General features: G+C 43.3%; 1 protein-coding gene across 1 annotated transcript in view; it reads left to right on the forward strand.

Annotated features, from left to right (window-relative positions):
* LOC126236029 (uncharacterized) overlaps positions 1-9,260 on the forward strand; it is a 47,363-nt gene extending 38,103 nt beyond the window's left edge. The window contains exons 7-8 of the mRNA XM_049945050.1: positions 2,502-2,555; positions 8,935-9,260. Of these exons, the coding sequence (XP_049801007.1) occupies positions 2,502-2,555; positions 8,935-9,080 (200 nt within the window). The 3' untranslated portion in view covers positions 9,081-9,260. The remainder of the gene's footprint in view (positions 1-2,501; positions 2,556-8,934) is intronic.
* The last annotated feature ends 11,052 nt before the right edge of the window (positions 9,261-20,312 follow it).

Consider the following 20,312-nt stretch of genomic DNA (forward strand, 5'->3'; position numbering starts at 1 on the left):
AACCATGTAGCTCTGCTTCCAAATCATCAAATATCAGGCAAATTGCTTTCGATTTATCTGATCATATGGGATTGAGAAATAAATTCATTCAAGAAAAGAAACGTGTAGGGGAAGATTCGCAATTCTCATTTTTACATAGAACGCAATGCAGGCTTACGTGTCAGAAAACCACAAGGGGTGTCTGTTGCCAGAGCGACTGGAGTGAACAGAGACGATGTCAGTTCTTACTTTTATCTATTACCAAAACCATTGTGAGAAAACGGGGTTTGGATAAACCATGTAGTATCTAGCACGTAGACGAAACTCGTCTACAACTAAACAATTGGCGTGGGAAGATTGTGGCGGCAAAAGGAGGCAGGTATGACCATGTTACTACTTCTGCTGAAAAAGGAGAGACAATAACACTTATTGACTGCTCTAACGCCGAGGGAAATTTCTTACCACCTTACTGAATTTGCAAAGGGGTAAATAAAAAACAAGATGCTGAAGACAACATGTCCCCAGGATCAAATGTTGTTATGCGAAGAAGATCCGCTTATGTGAACACTGATATTCTGATGGTTTTGTTCAAAAACAATTTTCTTCCTAGAAAGGCACCTGGCCCTGCTATACTTCTGCTAGATGATCATGATGTCCCTCATATTAATTCTGTCATCCTCTTTGGTCCAGCTGTTGGAAACAAAGTGTCGGTAGTTTGTTTGCCTAGTCATACTTTTTACAACCACTAGGCGATAATTTTTCAAGCCGATAAAATTTTACTATAAAGAGACTTTTCATTCACGGATTGTATTTAAAGCAACGAAAAGCGGAAGATTTACAAGGCAGCAGTATGGAGAGTTGCTCTTCAGAGCATGGACTCGTGCTGCAATTGTCCAGTTTGGTTTATCCGGATTCAGAATTACTGGAATTATTCCGCTTGATACAGCAGTAATTCCTAACCATGTCAAAGTTTCAGATTTTAATAATACTGAGGCTGAACTGCCAACTATTGAAGATGTCTCTAATCATTTGGCTCCAGATTATCCATCAACATCAACGTCTGAAACAAACTTGTTCACAGGACACTCTTCTACTTGCAAACATTGCACAAATTTGGCTACTGTTCGATCAACTGCACACGGCAACTGCAGTGTAAATGACAGCCACTCCTCATGTAGAAACTCCATCAAAATTGCTGGAACAGATTTCACCTGTTCCTGCACTACCTCAGAGAAGTAAATCCAAAAGAAAACGGTCAGTAATGAACGTAAGATGTGACGTGTTTATGGCAACAGAAAGAAAAAAAATCGCTGAAGAAAAGAAGACAGAGAAAGCTTGTACACAGAAAAGTGTAGCAGCTAAAAGAAGAAAAATCCCCAAACCCAGAGGAAGAAGAGGATGATAATATTTCCCTACACAATAGTTCCTCTGATGAATTAAATTTTGAAAAAAGAAAAACGAATGAGTAGACTGTCTTGAATTTTATCAAGAAACGTCGTCTGACACTGATTGGATTCAACATGTAGGATGCTCTAGATGGCTTTATGTCTTTTGGAGTCGGTCCCCTGTCCCACCCTTCTGCGGCATCTTGCCCGTCATTTAATATTTTCTTTAAATTTACAAGCCATTGTATATCATGACAATGTTCCTTTTGTTACAAAGGTTTTTCTAATACGATAATTTCTGTCACAATATACGCTGTTCAAACCATCAATCTTGCCAAAGTTTATTGCGATTGAAGTGTATGTATATTGATAAAAATAAATTCGAAAAAAATATGCGGCATCTGCCCCGCTTTTACCTTACACTCAACTGCTGTTCGGGGTACTGTTGTATACGTAAAATGATTGTGACAAACATGTATCCAACCTTTTCCAAACGATACATACAAGAAAATATACTTACGATCTGGAACCTATGTCGTACGATGATAAAGTTTTGTAAAAAATAAAGCGAAAACTTTTGTGTTAAACATTTACTGAATTTTCCGTCGGTGCTTGACAGAATACTTACAAAAACGACAAAATGTTTACGTAGGATACATAAGAAAAATATTAAAATAATTACATTAAAAAAAAGGGGGGTAAACAAAGAAAGTTTTCAAGTGGAGATACGTATAACAAATGGTGAGGAATGAAATGAATTTTAGTACTTGGCTGGCATCTTCCTGCTTTTTTTTTTTTTTTTTTTTTGACTGAATGTAAAAATTCACTTTGTACGTCATAAGGATGGTTCTCTGCTAGAAGACTATCAGCAAAGGTCCAATATTTCTTCTGGAAATTAAATCTGTGTAAGTAGCGCACACTATGTGTCTGTGTTTGTGACATTCAGTTGTCACCTGAAGATGGATTGAGAAGCCGAATGCCGCTTGGTGATAAAACAAATAAAATTTTGTAGAACATTGGGAAGTGTTTCCTCTTTAATATTCTTTTTCATTTAGTATGTAAAATGTAGAGATCTTCAGGAAAGCTTTTTGGGCGCAACAACGGATTAAATTTATCATTGGATCTTCTTTCTTACAGCTTCAGCAGACGATAACGTGGTGAGAAGCTCAGAATCTACAACAGAGAATCAAGGTCAGTCAGTCACTTTTTAAAATTTGCTATAATGCTTCGAGTTGCACTTACATATTACTTCACGTTGCTGTCTTAGCGTAATACAATTGGTCTTCGCCAACAATCACTAACTGCCAAATTCAGTAGCCAACGTTGTAGATTTAAAACTATCTCTTTGTTATGATACCAGTTGAAACGTCAAGCAACTGCTTAGTCACCTACGTTAGTAAGTGACTATCTCGGAACAACGATTCTGGTACCATTCGGAGGTTGCCTTTGTAACCGCTTCCATGGGAAACAAAAATTTGGTTTTCATATTACACGTAATTATTAACCAAAATTAAAAGTTTAGCATACTGACATGATCTAGTCATTAAGAGGTGTAATCTCACGTTGGAAGTTTAACACCGTAAGTCAAGTATTGCAGTTAGAAACAGTGCGTTTGTTTTGAGGCAGCGTAAATGACAGCGCGCCATTACCGCGGCTTTATTCATCCAGTTTCTGGACAATGAGTGTACTTAGCGACATTCAGTAAACTCTTCACATAATTTGAAACATTTAAGAATCTATTCCTCGCTGAAACCCTCCATAAAACGATAGAAAGGGGAAAAAAAACCTTATCGCCTACCACACTTTCGTTGTTAGCGCAGTAAATCTTCATTTTCAGGCATGACGTTTTAACTGATTGCTTCCTTACAACCAAGTCCATTCGTAAGGTATTTCGCAGACAGTATCCACATATTCCATTGAATTTATCTGCGAAATTATATCATTATACGACACATAGTTCAGGAGATACAACACCAGAAACGTTAAGATGCGTGAAAAAACTGACTTTTGCTTAAAATGGAGCGTAAATTTCCCGCACTGTATTCATTCAGTTGTTCATAATCAGAGCACTTAGCGACTTCCTAGCAACTTTAAGCATAATTTAAAACTTTCCTAATCTGTTTCTAAACTTTTTCTCGCTTACATAATTGCCGGCCGCTGGTGGCCGAGCGGTTCTGGCGCTACAGTCTGGAACCACGCGACCGCTACGGTCGCAGGTTCGAATCCTGCCTCGGGCATGGATGTGTGTGTTGTCCTTAGGTTAGTTAGGTTTAAGTAGTTCTAAGTTCTAGGGGACTTATGACCTCAGCAGTTGAGTCCCATAGTGCTCAGAGCCATTTGAAGCTTACATAATTAACATAAAATATTTAATATACTGAGTCATTTGTAAAATAATCAGAGGTTTGAACATGGGTCCGATTCTGTAAACCGATCGATGGTTTAGCGGTTAATTAGGTTCCACTAATAATCCGTCCTCCTGCTGAGATTTTCGGTTTTTATTTTCACGCTCTGCATGTCTCTAAGGATATTCTGAGCCTTCGTAAGAATATTAAATGATAAATAGTTCCTCCATGGACCGTACAAAAGGGTGTACAGTATTGTTCTAGAATCTGTGGCACTGAAAGATTTCTGAGCATTCCCTTTTTAGTGACATACACTGTTTAAACATGTACGCAAGATAACTGGGTAATGGACGCTGCCATCTGTTGAGGAGTACCTGACGTGAATGAGAGACGATGACGACCCCATCAAAGAGACGCAGTAGAAGATGGGAAAGGTGGCCTCCTATATTAGCAACCGTACATCGTTAGCCTTAAGCGGCTTAGAGGACGTTCGCGCGAAACCTGTATCTGGATGTCTGGACGGGGGATTTTAAATGGCGCGTCCTCCACGCCTCGTGGCTCGGTTACAACTCCGTTATTAGACAGTCAACACACGTAATTGATTCAGACGCGTTACTGATAGGTAATTGAGTGTTTCATAAAATTTCCGACGTGCAGCTGCATAAATTTCACTTCTTCTTCTAATATTTTGGCTGTATACTGTCCAGCCATCTTCACAGTGAACCGACGTGACCAACGCTGCAGCACTTGCTCCATCCTTTTAAACCCGCGGACCGCGCCACTGCGCATGTGGCCACAGATACACAGGGCGCAAGAGACGTTGATTGGCGACAAAGAGGTACAACAGATGTATGAAATTAGATCTATAGCTGCACGGTCAATCCACATGGTGACATCGATGTTTCACTGCGAGCTGCACAGTTGCGTCATCTTTGTGAATTTATTACAGTAAGTGCCGGATTTCACGATTTTTTCAAGCTGAAGCCGCTGTCTCTATTAATTAAATTCGACGCCAACGGAATTAAAATTGCTTCTTTTACTACTGAGTCGCAGAATGCTGAAGTCGAGGCTAAAATTTCTACGCTATTGTACACCGTAGAGTGCCCCGTGTCAATACAATGCTCTACCACCGCCGATTTACTAGGTTGTAAGGGCCGGGTGTACCTGCGGTGCTCTGTGCATCTGTCATGGACTGTATGCGTCGTCTGCCTGATGCATGAACGGCCACACTCACAGAGGATCTTGTAAATCGCAACCTTACGAAGCATCAAACCATGCTTAACGGAACGCAGGATCGCTTCTGTCTTCGGTGGAGGGTGAAAGCTACTTTCACTTGGGTTTGCTGAGGATCCGAACTATTTTTGACGATAGACTTCCGACGTATGGCACAAAAGCCACCTTCCGTGACTCTGCAGTCCTTACTTCCGCTGTTGGTTTCATTCAGTGTGCCTTGCGTATCTGCTGAGGAGAATATCTGTTGGCTTGAAAAACCCTTCTCAAGCGTAGAAGCTCGTCCTCCAGATTGCTCTCGTCAGCAATGACATGTGCTGTGTGTACCAGGGCTGGGCTCACTCTGAAGATGGCTGGATGGTACACAGCCGAAATGTTACAAGAAAAGTGAAATTTATGCGGCTGCACGCCCAAAATTTTGTGGAACAACCATTGCGCCTAGGAAATATGAAGATGCACATGAAGCAACTGAGTGTGTACTGAGGGCATGTAATCACATCTGAATATTACGCCGTTACCTCTCGTGATGGCGTCATTATAGATGTGCGTCAGGTTCTGAGTATTTACATGTAGTTGTTATTTACCCCGGCAGACGAAATATGGGGTCATCCTCTGACCAGACTAACCACTCTCCATTATATCTTCTCCAAAAACGTTTCCTAATGACACCATTCCGTACGCTATCTGAATTTTCAGGTACCATATTGATATCGTGTAGGTTATGGAAGAAGATGGCACTGTCGTGAGACAGGGAACTCGTACCGCGTTGGATTGAGGCTCAAATACCAGCCTAGCCATCAAGATGTAGGTGAACCGCGATTGTTCTGACTCTCTTTAGTCAAATGCAGGGATGGTTCCAGTGAAAGGGCGTGGCCCATTTTCTTCCGCGTCCTTCCACAATCCGAGCATATGCTCCGTCGCTAATAACCTCCAAATCAACGGTACGTTAAGAAAAAGAAAATTTCTCCTTCCTTCGCTCCTATAATTTATTCTCAACGAATGTTTCATGTTGTGTATCGTTGGCTAAAACGGTATGTAATGTAAAACAATTAGTGACGCATGCAGTGGAGGGCTGATATTTGCGGACACAGTAAAATGTCGGTCCTATTTGCTTGGAGAAAGCGTGTGAAAACATTTGTAGATTTAGAAATCTCAGAGAGCCTTCCTCTTCGGAAAAGACTTTCGTTCACCGCAGAAGTTATTTGTACTAGCAGAGGATACCTTTGAGCTCGAACGCTCGGAATAGCACGAAACACTCGATCATAAGAAAACAATGATCTAGGTCATTTCCATGCACAAGTTGCATTCTAGCATGAGTGACAAATTAATAGAGAGACACAAAGTAATATGATAACAATATCGTACGCGGAAATTATAAATAATTCAGTGATGTCAGTGTATGATTACATTTTCAATCCATAGTGTCAAAAATTCTGTGCTTAAAGTAATTATAATAGCGCAAAAGAGACATATCCAACACACCTTGTAGTGGTTATATTGGTCACCGTTGCGGGATTTTGACGAAGTGGATAAAACAAGTGGGAGAGAACATTGTTCACCCTTCAATTGCTTTCGCATTCAAGCAATCCAACATCAAAAGCCACACTAATTATATTTTTAAACTATGATATGGGTATGTCAGTGTCATAACATGCCTTTCGCCAAGCATAGTGAAACATAGGAGTATATTTTGGCGCAGAAAATTGATTGTAAATCACAGAGTGGAGTTGATGAAATAACAATCATGTTTTCTCTTGTGGTTATCTACATTGTAGTTTTACAAAATCAGCACTCAGTTTATACATATTGCCGAAAGAAGTAAACATCAAGGAGTTGGCAATATTTTGTTGTTTTCGGTGACAATATATTCAGCATTACATTTTTGTTTGGAAAACTTGCATCCAGAAATGCGTGATCTGTATGGCGTGGTCGAAATCACACAGCAATAAGTTCTTTTAACTTGTTACATGTTCCGCAAGGACTGAAGTTAGGAAACGTTTCATGTGTTCATTATTCATTTTTACACTTTTGCTTGCCTCCCCATGGATGTTTCGTGGGCAGGTTGTTTCAAGTTTGTTTGAAATATATGGGCCGGAAGTCCATTGTACCTTTTGAAAATCGATTTAGAGCTTGTTTGCTAGTCTGCCTGTCAGTGTTAAAGCCATGTTAATTGTGTAACTGTGGGTAGAGCTATGTACAGACTGCAACACACTAACTGTAGTTTTCCGTCCTTTGTGAGACGATGTTGGTGATGAAGACCTTTCGTGATAGAATTGACTCTGGTTACTTTTCTCTACATTTTATTTCTCCACACCCTATTCTGCATCCACAAACTGTTGTGCATTGTAACGTACACTATTCTCGTCTTCTATGCCCTTAGGCGTGACAAATGCAGCTATGTGTCTGGATGAAATGTCATATACAGCCTTAAGACTGTCGATAAAAGAAATCGAAGCTTTGAAAATATCTGAGTCATCAATTTTAGACATTCCTAGTGCCCACATTTGCAGATGCCGATAGTGAACTGCAGATCGACACGACCTCGCACTATCAAACTGCGATGTTTCATGCTCTTTTATAGTTTATAATAGTGGCAGTCTGTTTCCTTCGAAACTAGCTGCTGCTCGCCTTTTGCTAGGCATGTAATTTAGGATTGATCCACTATTTGATTTACTTTTAATGCACTCATAGCGCCTGCTTTGTTTGCTACTGGAATTGAAGGCACGATTCTAATAGTCTTCATAAATGTTCTCTAGTACGCTATCATCTATATTTTGTAATAGAATAGGCCTCGACTATTTGGGTGGAGACAGTTCGTACTCACTTCGACTGGACTGTTCTTTCGCTCTGGAGATGTACGTCGTGTACTGTTTGAACAGCTCCCTTCGGGTTGAGATTCTTCCTGTTCTTCGAAATCAGTATATCTATTCAGCGTAACGTGATTTATTTCTGTGGCGTCCCCATTATAATACCTGATTTATTACGTTATATAATATCCCAATTTCAATTCCACATTCACCACGGCCAAAGTTTTTCCGTAAAATTTGGACCGCATTCTTAGGATTAATTCTCTTCATGATACCCCCGGACAAAGTTCGCACATTAACCCGCACACTCCTGTTGTTTTTATGACTGAGTGTTAACATAAGCACGGCTTTGTGGGATTCCGAGCGTACTATGCTAAAGGTGTCCCTTGTAACTATTGCATAGAAGCTGGATTAGGAATGTTATTCACATTAGATGGATTTATAGCAAATGGATAATAATTAGAGGCAGTACAGTGGTACCTTTTACATGTTGCTTTCGATACTGAACGTCGCTTGGGCACTTTTTACCTCTATTAGTGTATGGTAGGCTGTCGCAAAAACTGTCCGAGACGATTTCACTGATTCTTACCTCTTGGTATGAAATCATATGTTTAAATTTTACTGTATTCACTGACGAATCAGTTTGAGTTTTGCAGTTTCTACACGAGCAGACGCACTAGATAGAAGCGATTTATTTCATATCTTTGTGACCAACACACAAGAAAGTCACTAATTTACAGAAACAACTGAAAAAATGGTTCAAATGGCTCTGAGCACTATGGGACTCAACTGCTGAGGTCATTAGTCCCCTAGAACTTAGAACTAGTTAAACCTAACTAACCTAAGGACATCACAAACATCCATGCCCGAGGCAGGATTCGAACCTGCGACCGTAGCGGTCTTGCGGTTCCAGACTGCAGCGCCCTTAACCGCACGGCCACTTCGGCCGGCCCAGAAACAACTGAATAGCAGTCGCACCTCCATCACCAGTGTAGACACGTTCATCGCCCATTATGCGTTGGTATTAAGTATTTTGTGTTCTTGATGATGTCTGAAGTGCTGTCTTTATTTGTGCATGCGTGCGTGTCTTTGTGTGTGTGTGTGTGTGTGTGTGTGTGTGTGTGCGACTGGAACAACTATGCACGTATGAATGGTAAACAATAATACACTCTCCTCTCCGTTACATTGCAGGTGGCAAGTGCTCTTTCGGAGAGCACGAACTGAACATCGGCGACGAGCTACTTGTTGGCACTGACGGCTGCGTCAAATGCAGATGCGACGTTCCTCCATTCATAACTTGCACGCAGCGTCCTGAATGCGGCAGTTTCAGCTTTTGATACCTTGTACGCAGTGACCAGATCCTGAATGGGACGCAGAAGGTTTTAGTGTTTAGTTTTTAGACGTGTGTAAACGAGATTATGAATTACATGTCATATTTCGAAGAAAAATGTTCAACAATGAAATGTAATTACTGTGACAAGAAAAGTGAACTAATAAATCGTAAATGAAGTACTATATTCCCCTGTCTCAATATCACAGTGACAAAGTCATGCAAGACTACACAGGTTTAGTAAATTAACTATAATTTATAGTTCTTCGAAATGGCTATGTACTGTATGTAAACAGATAAATCAGGAGCACGTCTTCTAGCGACCGTATATTCTGCATTGACTAACTGAACTATTTGTGTACAGGCTATCCCTTGTGGTGATTACTTGGAATGCGCACATTGCTCTCTGACGTGGTTTACCTTTCCTTCCTCCAAAATATGCATCAGATGCAGCGTGAGAACGTGGACAATTGTGGTTGGTGCTAGTGGAGTTTGGTGTTACATTGGTGGTATTGTGGACCAGGCTGGCAACAACTTGAAGTCCAACCCAGAGCTGTCACTTAGTCTACTGCGTGTAACCATTTGCAGGGATATTAAGCGGAACGATCACAGGCGCTGAACTGTAGGTAAAGCGGGCGGCAGACCTCCGTTCTCCATAAGGATACTGGGAGATTCGGTCTTTTGCATACTGACTGCAAAACTCTTGTACGTACCATCATAAAATTTCTAAGTATGTGGGACCTGAATCAAATGGGGGTAACGGGGGTTATAATGGATGTCGACAAAGAGTGATGGCATGAACCGTCAGATTTGCTTGACTCATTGATGAATGTTCCAGAAATGTTGAAAAACATGGATCGGCTGACTCTTGAAGATAGCCACTTGAAGATAGGCACCAGTTGTCCTACGAAGGTCTACTTACAAAATTTGAAGATCCAGAATTACTTGACGAAACTAGAAGTGTTTTTCATTCCCATACATTTCGTTCCCGTGATGGTCGTGAAGGCAACGTTAGACAAAAGACAGCACGTACATTTAAGATGGCATTCTTCACAAGTTCAATACTCGATTGTGACTGGAAGAAATTCTAACATGTGATAGGATGCATAGTACCCTCTTCCGTCCACTGTACTCCGGTTCGCAATGTTTTTATGGATACGTAGATGTAGAGAAGGGATCATAGAAGTTTACGGCCCTCCTCCGTCCCCCCATTTGATTAAGGGAACGCAGTCAGTCTTAGAGCCACAGTGGAGTGGACTACACTACATGGGCAGATCCTGACTTCACCCGCCAAACACTGGCAATAGGAAATTTCTGCAGCGCAAGAATTAGAAACGCCGTCCACCAAATTCTAGGCGACCCTGACATGTGTCAGCATCCGCGAAATTGCAAGTAAAATGAAAACATCTAAAAGTGCTCAAAACTCCCATTTTCGAGCGACAGTATACTTGAAGGGAGAATTTCACGATGTGATACTTTGCTGACTCAGTAAGAGAAGACGCTGCCTGCCTCATTATGAAATGTGACTTCATTCCGTCTTCAGACAGTGGAAAACGCAATATTCTTCTGTCGTATATGGAAGACCTGATGGAACACAGTCACAGCGGTGTACTCACAAAGGGACCGTGCCTACTCGTCACCACCGAATTCGTCCAGGGTCGGCCACAAATGGAAGTGACAGAAAAGGAAATGTATTCGCAGCTATGAATATGAACCACCTCCGGCTGTGTATTGGAAAGACGAAAATGAAAATTTCTGCCAGACCAGGACTCTAATCGCGATATCCCCGCTTTACGTGGGCGGTCGCCGTAACCGTTTCCTCTTATCTTTTTTTTTCTTTGCAAAAGCGGAGTGGGACTCTCTATCCAGTGACCCAAACATTACGAACCATTTTTTAAGGCATTGGGTCGCGGGGCAGAGTGAGCAGTGGTCGTCTATCGAGGCTTGGCCGCGGTTTCCCCATCGCAGCTACGTGAAAAAGGAGAGGGGCGAGGGTTCGGCCTAAGACGAATAGTCTAAACGCTGTCCAGAAGCAGGATTTTATTTTATATTTATTCATTGATTTATTTATTTTATTTTTGCCTCTATATATACGACGTCACATTATGGCATGAAGAAAGAAAGGAAAAGGGAGGTCCGACTTCCGACAGGAAGAAAATAAACACCCACTCCGCTAGTAATTGCAGCTATAGTCATCGCGACCGCTTCGACTATCCGAGTACGAACGACAGCCAGACGCAGACTTCCGTACGTCGTCAGCCACGTGTCACAACCTGCACTCGTACGTTCCGTATATTCCCGTTCAGGAAGGACGTTTTTATTGAGGATCAAGGAGCTGCTACTGGCAAATGAGTGCGAAATAAAAGCGCTGTCTTAGTGAGAAGTACGATGCATGCATGATTGCATGTCCGAAGAAACATTTCATCGTACTTCGTACTAACACAGGCGCTGATATTTCGTATTGGAAAGTGACAGAAGTGGGAGCTGCAGATAGGAAATAATTTAGAAAAATTTGCATTTCTCGCGCAACTGAGGCAAGGTATGAGCTTTTTCTGGTAGCATAGTTCATAAGCAGCGGTTGGCGCAGCGGAAAGGATGTGGAAATGTAATGCGAAGGTCGTGGGTGGGTTAGAGTCCCTACGCCCAAAGTGTCTCTTTTTAATATTTACGTTACGTACACTGCCAATAAATCTAAATAATGACCACTATAGTATTGGAACAAGGCCGGTACCATTCCAATGCCAGTACCATTCCAAAGTACCGTTATCCATGATGGCGGCCATGACGTCTGAGACCCCGCCGCCTACATATACGTGCCAGGCATAGCCTTTCGTAAATGTTTTCATAACACCGCCACCATTCCAAAGCACCGTTATTCAACAACAACAAGGTCGCACCCAGTGTATCCACCACGTGGTGCGTGTCAAGTTCCTATTGCCGTGGCGCGGTGCGAGAGAGAGAGATAGCGTCATCTCTCTGTCACACCCCCGCGCCTACATACACGCGCTAGGCAGAACCTATATAAATCAGTGCACGGTCCACCTCACTCTCACACTGCTCGTATACCTCGTTCGTCCGGTACTTGTCACGTCTTCGTAATTAAACGTGCAAAAATGAAGCGATCACGATCCGCCAGTGGTAGCAGCAGCAGCAGCAGCAAACGTGCTTATGTGGACGAAGTTCCCTCGTGGTTCTCGTCTGCTGTCCCGCTGTCGTCAGCTGGCCAGTCACCGCCACAAAGTGTAAATGCACTCACTAAGGATACGATATTTTATACATGGTTACTTGTTGCCTAAACCACTTCCTCTTACGTCATCACGTACAATACATTACAATTATTTTACAAAAGACATTTCTTAAACAAAAGCCGGCCGGTGTGGCCGTGCGGTTAAAGGCGCTTCAGTCTGGAACCGCGTGACCGCTACGGTCGCAGATTCGAATCCTGCCTCGGGCATGGATGTGTGTGATGTCCTTAGGTTAGTTAGGTTTAATTAGTTCTAAGTTCTAGGCGACTGATGATCTCAGAAGTTGAGTCGCATAGTGCTCAGAGCCATTTGAGCCATCTTAAACAAAATTTTCAAAACAAAATTATAAAAACAAGCATGATGGTCTTTTCCTGTGGATAAAATAAACGTTTATTAAATTAGTCATCCCATCACCATATGGTCTCTAACTACTAATTTCTCTATTACTAATTTCTACAGTTGACGTCAACATGCTACTACTACATACCGTGACCTTTTATAGTAAACTCCTTTCCCTGGCGTCGCTCAGTTGCTGCTATTATCTGTGAACAATTAAAAACATTTGTTGCACGTTATTGTAGGTTACTGTAACTCCGAATTTCTCCGATACCCCTTTGATGTTGAGCTTGTTTGACTGGTTATGGCATTGGTCTTCCGCTCCTAGCCTGCTTCTGTCTCTAATGGTAGGCTCGATTCAACGTCATGCTTATCTGTTGAACAAAACAAGAGTTAGGTTTGCACGTTACAGCAAGTAAAAATCCGTGATAGTGGTCAATGTTCATGGCTGGAATTCGGAGCATCTATCTTTTGTGGCGAACTTCATTATCTTCCTTTACACTGAATGGCGTGTTGTTTTAGCGTCTCTGCTTAACTCAAATAGTTAAGCCCTGACTCGGCTAGCGTCGCTAATACGTCTCTACAACACTCCTACGGCGCAAATCATCAATAAGGTCTGGCGATCACGCTATTTCGTGCGACCAGCCAACTGATTTACGTCTTTCTATGACGGCTCAAAACTCGCCTTTTCACACAACATCCTCATCGCTCCCATTACGAATTATCCATGATTGGTGCGTCCCTATCGCCTAATTGCGATTGACTGGCCACCGGAAAATCGTTTTGATCACCGTACTCACACTAGCAACACAATTGAGAAAACAGGTGCGTATCGAACACTACTGCGTCGGACAGACCACCTCATAATTATCACCCGAAACACCCACTATCGCCATACGCTAATAACGCAACGGGTGGGTCCTGAACACTACCGCGTCGGACATCACACCCTGCACTCGTCTCAAGAAACACAACACATTCGGTGGGACGTAATGTCCACCTACCACATCACAACACGCTCAAAACACCCCAAATCCATCCACCACAGATCCAGATTTTGTCCTGAAAGTTCTCCTGTCCAATAGCTATGCCATAAAATTTTGTATAGGAAGTTATCTACATAATATAACCTCTTCTATAATTAATCTAATACCTCTAAACATCGTTTGTGTCATAGCTGAAACAAATTTTCTATACTAAGCGACCCAGTGGTCCCCATACAACAAAATTTAACATCAAACACATAATATACACACAATCCATACCAAAATAAGACAAGCACATGAAAATAGCAAAATAAATACACACAACATAAAACAAATAATCACAAAACACAAATAAAACACTGCCTATACTAATACAAATAAACATCGCCAACAAATCACAAAAATATAGTCTAATTATACACTATTTTGTTCCCGGCCACGTTCTTCCGCTGCCGAGTGTGCCGCCCTAGTAATTCTTGCCTGTTTTGCGCAGTTTGCGTACGGCCAGGGTTCGCCGGACGTATTTCGATTATTTGTGCAGTTTCTGGATTGCGGTCTTCACTCGCTCTCCAGTTCTGCACTGGTTCATCCCTTCCATTTTGATTGGCTGGGTTCCAGTTATTATTACCCTGGTTCCACCTACGTTCCTGTGGCGGAAAATTTTGTCGTCTATTATCGCGCCACTGTGAGTTGTTTCCCCTATTGTTACTGTTACCGGCATAGTTATTCCTCATCTGGTTTCTCTCTATATTCGCGTCTTGGCCTTCCTCATGCGGTTCCCTTTGCTTCTTCTTCTCACGCACCTGCTGCTCGTTATAGGCAAACTCCAGTTCCCTAAGAACGCCCTTAAATGCTTCTACGTCATTTTCGCATCTGCGAGCTACCGTCTGCTGATATGTAAGTGGCAACTTCATATAGCATACGCGTATAATCTCCCCAGGGCTGCACGGTTCGTCCAGATACTGATTCTTTCAGCATTGTAATTTTTCCTCCTTTCTATGTAATTATGTAGTTAGGTAGTTCTCAATTCGTTCGAGCAATCAATCATTCATAATAGGAAACACAATCATAACTCAGTCATTCAAAATGATTCAGAAATTTTACTTGTTAGAATGAAATCAGGCGATGATTCTTCTTCTCTGTATGCTCGTGCTTTGCGGCAGTCTGCTAAACTGTACAAATAAAATGACTCGTAATTTTGGGAGCGTTCTATAATCAGTTGGGAAACCTCAGATCAAGCGGATATTTGGCTTTGATGAAGTTTAACCTTCCGAAGAAGTAATGGAGCTCTTGGATTATTAAATGCAGGTTCGTATCCAGTCTTTCGGAAGTTCCCTTCTGATTAACAACTACGCAATATATCGATGAATATCATTAATTTTCAAATGTCAAATACACACCTTTTTGTATGAAGGAGCAATATATATATTTCCTTTTAATCGTACAATTTCGTATCAGTTATCTTTTGTCATAAATCTCAATATTCAGATTACAATTCTTCAAACAATGCTCAGGCTAGTCGGCACGAAGATAATCTCGGAAGCTTTTTTTCTAACAACCACCAGAGAGAGTACTACACAATAATTATGCGCTCATGGCATAGCTATTGTATGAAACTACTTTGCGCATGGATTCTGCGAGTATGGAGATAGAAAATTAGTAAACGTCATTCAAGGGTAGAAGAGTATCAGAATAATTCATCGAATATAAAGAGATATTACAGCATGTTCTCAAAACATTTCACAACACTTCGGAAACCTGAGCTCTCGCAGTCGCGTGTCATAAGGATTTCCTGTTTAATTCTGTTTTGGGTCTCTTTTCACCAATATCTGCTCATAATTGCGTCGTGACGCTCTTGGTACGTTCTGCAACCTTTAGCAACACTACGCATACTTTCCGCTGATGCACCTTCCAAGTGCCCACACACAAAGTCAAGTTTGTACATTAACGGCCACTGTGGTGGTAACGTTAAATCAAACTGTCCAATGAACGTTTTTGGATGTAACGTATTATTATCATCCTTATAGTGCTGGAACTTGCGTAGCGACAGAAAGTGTTTATAACCAAACTGCCTAGTTTCATCTTTCTGCGGTGGCGTTTCGATGTTTTTATAAACTACCTCCGTGTGCGCCTCCTGGATATCCTGTGGCTCTTGCAAGTGCGAGGTGGATCGCCTCAGCGGGTAGCAATTGCTTGCGCCAGTTGTTCTGGTACTGAACTCCGCCTCCGGCAAATCACTTATTACACGCGGTACCTCCGTACGTGTGACTCGCGGTTCATAGCTGCCCTGACGTTCTAACGGTCTGGTTTCCAGCATGCGTGCTTCATTATCACGTCGGTTCACAGCTCCTGTGACAGATACTGTGTCCCGTTGCCGTACTTCCGAGGTTACCTCTTCCGTGGATACCGTCTGAATATCGGCTCCAGTTTGTCCTGTGTTTGTAGAAGTTCTATCGACTGACAGTGGCCGGCCGGAGTGGCCGAGCGGTTCTAGGCGCTACAGTCTGGAACCGCGCGACCGCTACGGTCGCAGGTTCGAATCCTGCCTCGGGCATGGATGTGTGTGATGTCCTTAGATTAGTTAGATTTAAGTAGTTCTAAGCTCTAGGGGACTGATGACCTGAGCAGTTCAGTCCCATAGTGCTTAGAGCCATTTGAACCATTGACTGACAGTGCCTCCACCCCGCTCTCGATTTGTCGTTTAACTTCGGCAAATTCTGGCATCAGTGGTGCCTCTCCGGCTTCCTCCTACCTGCTCGACACGGTTTCATCAATCTTTTTCACTCGTGTCTGCAGCTTATTTATAACAGTTTTGCCGACCTTGGTCGTGTTCTCTGTGACCTCCTTCGTTTCTCTCGCTATTCTCTTGGCTCTCCGCGCAATTAATTTCGCCTCATTGGCGGTTCTTTTCGCTTCGGCTATCTCTCGCTCTAACTTCTCGCGCAACACCTTTACTTCATCCTTCACACTGCATGTTTCACGCTTTATGATGGCAAGCTGCGCCCGGATTTCCTTTCTACACTCCTATATGCGGTCGTGCGGTAGCGTTCTCGCTTCCCACGCCCGGGTTCCCGGGTTCGATTCCCGGCGGGGTCAGGGATTTTCTCTGCCTCGTGATGGCTGGGTGTTGTGTGCTGTCCTTAGGTTAGTTAGGTTTAAGTAGTTCTAAGTTCTAGGGGACTTATGACCACAGCAGTTGAGTCCCATAGTGCTCAGAGCCATTTGAACCATTTGAACTCCTATATGCTGCTCTGTGTTTCTTCACTGATTCTTTCCAGACTAGCTTGCTTCTTCTTTCTACACGTTTCAATTCTTTCCTGCATCACTTTCGTACTAGCGTCTATCTTCTGCATCATACGCTCCAAGAATCCAGCGATACCTGAACCGTCAACCGCCAAGTCTCCCCTTTCCGCATGATAACTACTGTCATGACTTGCAGGTGATCCCCTGCTCATTCTTTCGTCTCCTGTCGAGTAAGGTCCAAACCCTGCTCGGTACGACAGTGTCGGACTATTCCGTTCCGATCCTCCTGTACGTAACCCATTCATGCTTCTCGTGGGCGACGTTTGCCCCCGCGGTGACACACTGCCGAACTCGCGCGTGAGTATCACCAGTTCAATGGGCCTGATTGCATCTCTTGGCCTCACTAATGGCCCGCCAAACCCTGCATCATGCTCCATGTTGTCCGGTGACGCCATGCGCTCTGTTCGTTCCCGAAATTAGCTGTTTTCTCTTTCGAATTCCGCTGCCGCTAATTCGTGTAAGCTGTCGCTGCTTCCTCTCTTGACTGCCATTCTGTCAACCCCTGTTGCGCCCTGAACTGTCTCTATTAAGCGCGCCTTAGCCCACGTAATCAGCTATGTTTCCTTACCCACTAACGTTATACACTAACAAAACTTTACACACAAAATACGCATTATAATCATTAACTCCCAATATCTCTACAATATTCACAAACAGGTTACCCTACAAATCTTCCCGATCTCTGCGGATCCTAATCCTAACCCATTACTCTCATTATTTCCCTAATCCAAAATATTTATTCAATCTGTGACAAAACACAGAACACGAAACAACACAGTAATCCCAACAACAACAAATTAACGACGCGCCAGCAATACATAGAAACAATGAAACAAATACACAGCATAAATACACAAACACAAATATAAAGAATTTACCGCTCACAAATAACTGCCGCCGTGATTACTGATCAGAAGGTTACAGCTGTCTACACATCCTAGGCAGGGTCAGCCACGTGGAAGGGGTTTCTTTCAATAAAATGCTGATTAGGGACCCTAGGCAGGTCAGCCAAATGTCGGGGGCCTTAATATGAATGCTTTTACTTGTTCACTTTGCCTACTGGATCGGGTCGCTGGCTCTGGCTGAAGGCCTGTTATGAGACCCAACCTGTTAATTAAAACTGCCCCTTTACTAATTTTGATTAATATTTAACAATTAAATAGTGTTCAGGGAACTGATCACTACTAAACAAACAAGGATAGCATTGGACACATTTATTTAACAATAATCTTCCTAACATCAAAGTGAGCAAAAACACCTTTATAATTGATAAAAAAATTCCAGAACTAACACTTAAGGTCGGATAACACATCTGTACTTGTTATTTTCTACTCTCTCACCTTGTCAGACGGCATAAAATACTTCAGACAAACCTGCTTCAATTTTCAGTAAGAGCGTGACTGGAAAACTGAGCTCTGGTAATCACAGGCATGCGTAATATCGGATTAAATGCCGAAGCTGAGCATCACGTTACCAAATGCAGCGTCGCGGACAGGTCAGCAAGCTGCCGATGGCGTCTGCGTCGTCGAGGAGCCTCAATTGCAACCAAATGAATTTATTTTCGCGAACAGGCCTCCTGTTCGTAAACTCCTATTCAAAAGCTAATTCTGCTTTCTTTCCAATCGTCTCCCACTCGTTAAGACGGGACTCACCAGCCCAAAGGCGGAATCCAGTAACGTCTTTAATAAAGTGTGGCTCAATGAAATTACTCTGCTCCTGTCTGCTTCCTGTGAGACAGTAGTTCCAACCGTAATTAGCGGAATCAGCCTGTCTCTAACAGTAAAACATGGCAGTACCCCTAACTGAATACTAGTTTCAGTTGCAGCTGGCAGACTTATTCAAAGTTCTGCATAGCACACTGAAAAGAATTTACTCTCCTACAGCAGAGCCGAAAGCACGACGTCCGCTCGCTACAGGAGCTAAGACGCTTCTCTCGATAACAGCTCCAAAAACTTCCTTCTGCAAAAATCAGCACCCCTACGATACTTTTCGAGCTGGCCAATCCCGTGGCTCTAGACCAGCACAGTTTGCTCCCACTATTATTTCCTGGCTTCTTCCAGTCAATTAAAAAATTCTGCTCCTTACTGCGCCTAGAGTGTTCTGGAACAAACTGAAACTCCGTTCAAAATTGAACCCACCAATCGTGTCTCTCTGTTCGCCCTCGCGCGGGAAAAGGTCATTGCACAAGCTTAACCGCGTTTCTTAGAAAGCCCCAGAAAACGTTAAGATTCGTGGGAAGGCTCCCTTAGGCGCCAGCTCATCTCGACATAGTGACATCGGCGTAACGTCCAGCGCCAACGAGGCGCCGTCCCTCGAAGCCCTGCCTGTGTTGCCCGTGCAATGGGTGCCTACCTGCTCCGGCGGCGCGTCTCCCCCAGTGGGACGCTTTCGCATGCCGACTCGTAATGGTCGCTTGTAAACATCCGCACCCCCCTGCCCTGCGTTTGAGCGGTGCCGCTCGTCTGCTCCAACCAAACTCCGTGAAAATATTACCCGAACCCCGACTTCATGCAACATGCGAATTTCTTGAAATTAATACGCATCTTATGCCGTCTGATACTCCCTATATTAGTTTCAATAGGCTGATTGCCTGATAAATAACATTATAACCGGTATCTAACTCGTCTTTGCAACAATTATTATATTACAGTAAGATGCAAAATACTGCTACCTTACAATACCACAGTGCCCTGTGTGGTTAGCCGCTACGATTTCCCACCCCCCCCCCCCCCATTGTCTATCGTGGATTCTTATTGGCGCATGTAACTACCCAACAAATTAAATTATACGTTATTACCTTGACAAGGGCACCTGTAAGAAAAGAGAGGTACAAGTGAACGCTGACGGCACTACGCTGAAGTGATTACCAAATTTGCAAACGTGAAATGTAGGAAGAGAGAGGCTTAGGCACCGCGACGACAATGGAATGCTTCCAGGCCCCGGGGGAAGACTGCAGAGGTAAGCACCCAGTTGAAGAAGGCCGCCAGGTGGACGACCGCCGACCAGGGCAAATGCTTCAGGATCCTGCCCGTGATTTCATCCTTGCCAGGAGCTTTAGATGTCGGAAGTTGCCAGATGCCTTCCTGGACTTCCTCTGTGGTGATGCAGGGGACGTGGCCTTCATCTTCGGCATCGTCGGTTCGAAGGAGGGCAGCGACGTCTCTATGGATGCTGTCAACGCGCTGGGGGTCCACTCGATCCTGCAGGGGGCGAAAATTCTGCTCAAACACGTCCGCGATCATGTTGGCTTTGTCCGCTGGGCTTTACGCCGTCCTGCCATCGACAGAGAGGGGCGGCATCCTGGAGCGCCGGTTCGTCAATTGACGGAGGGACTGCCAGCCTAAAGGATCCGGCGTGAAGGACCGAACT

This window comes from Schistocerca nitens, chromosome 2 (genome assembly GCF_023898315.1).
Source record: "Schistocerca nitens isolate TAMUIC-IGC-003100 chromosome 2, iqSchNite1.1, whole genome shotgun sequence".
Classification (NCBI taxonomy): Eukaryota; Metazoa; Arthropoda; class Insecta; order Orthoptera; family Acrididae; genus Schistocerca; species Schistocerca nitens.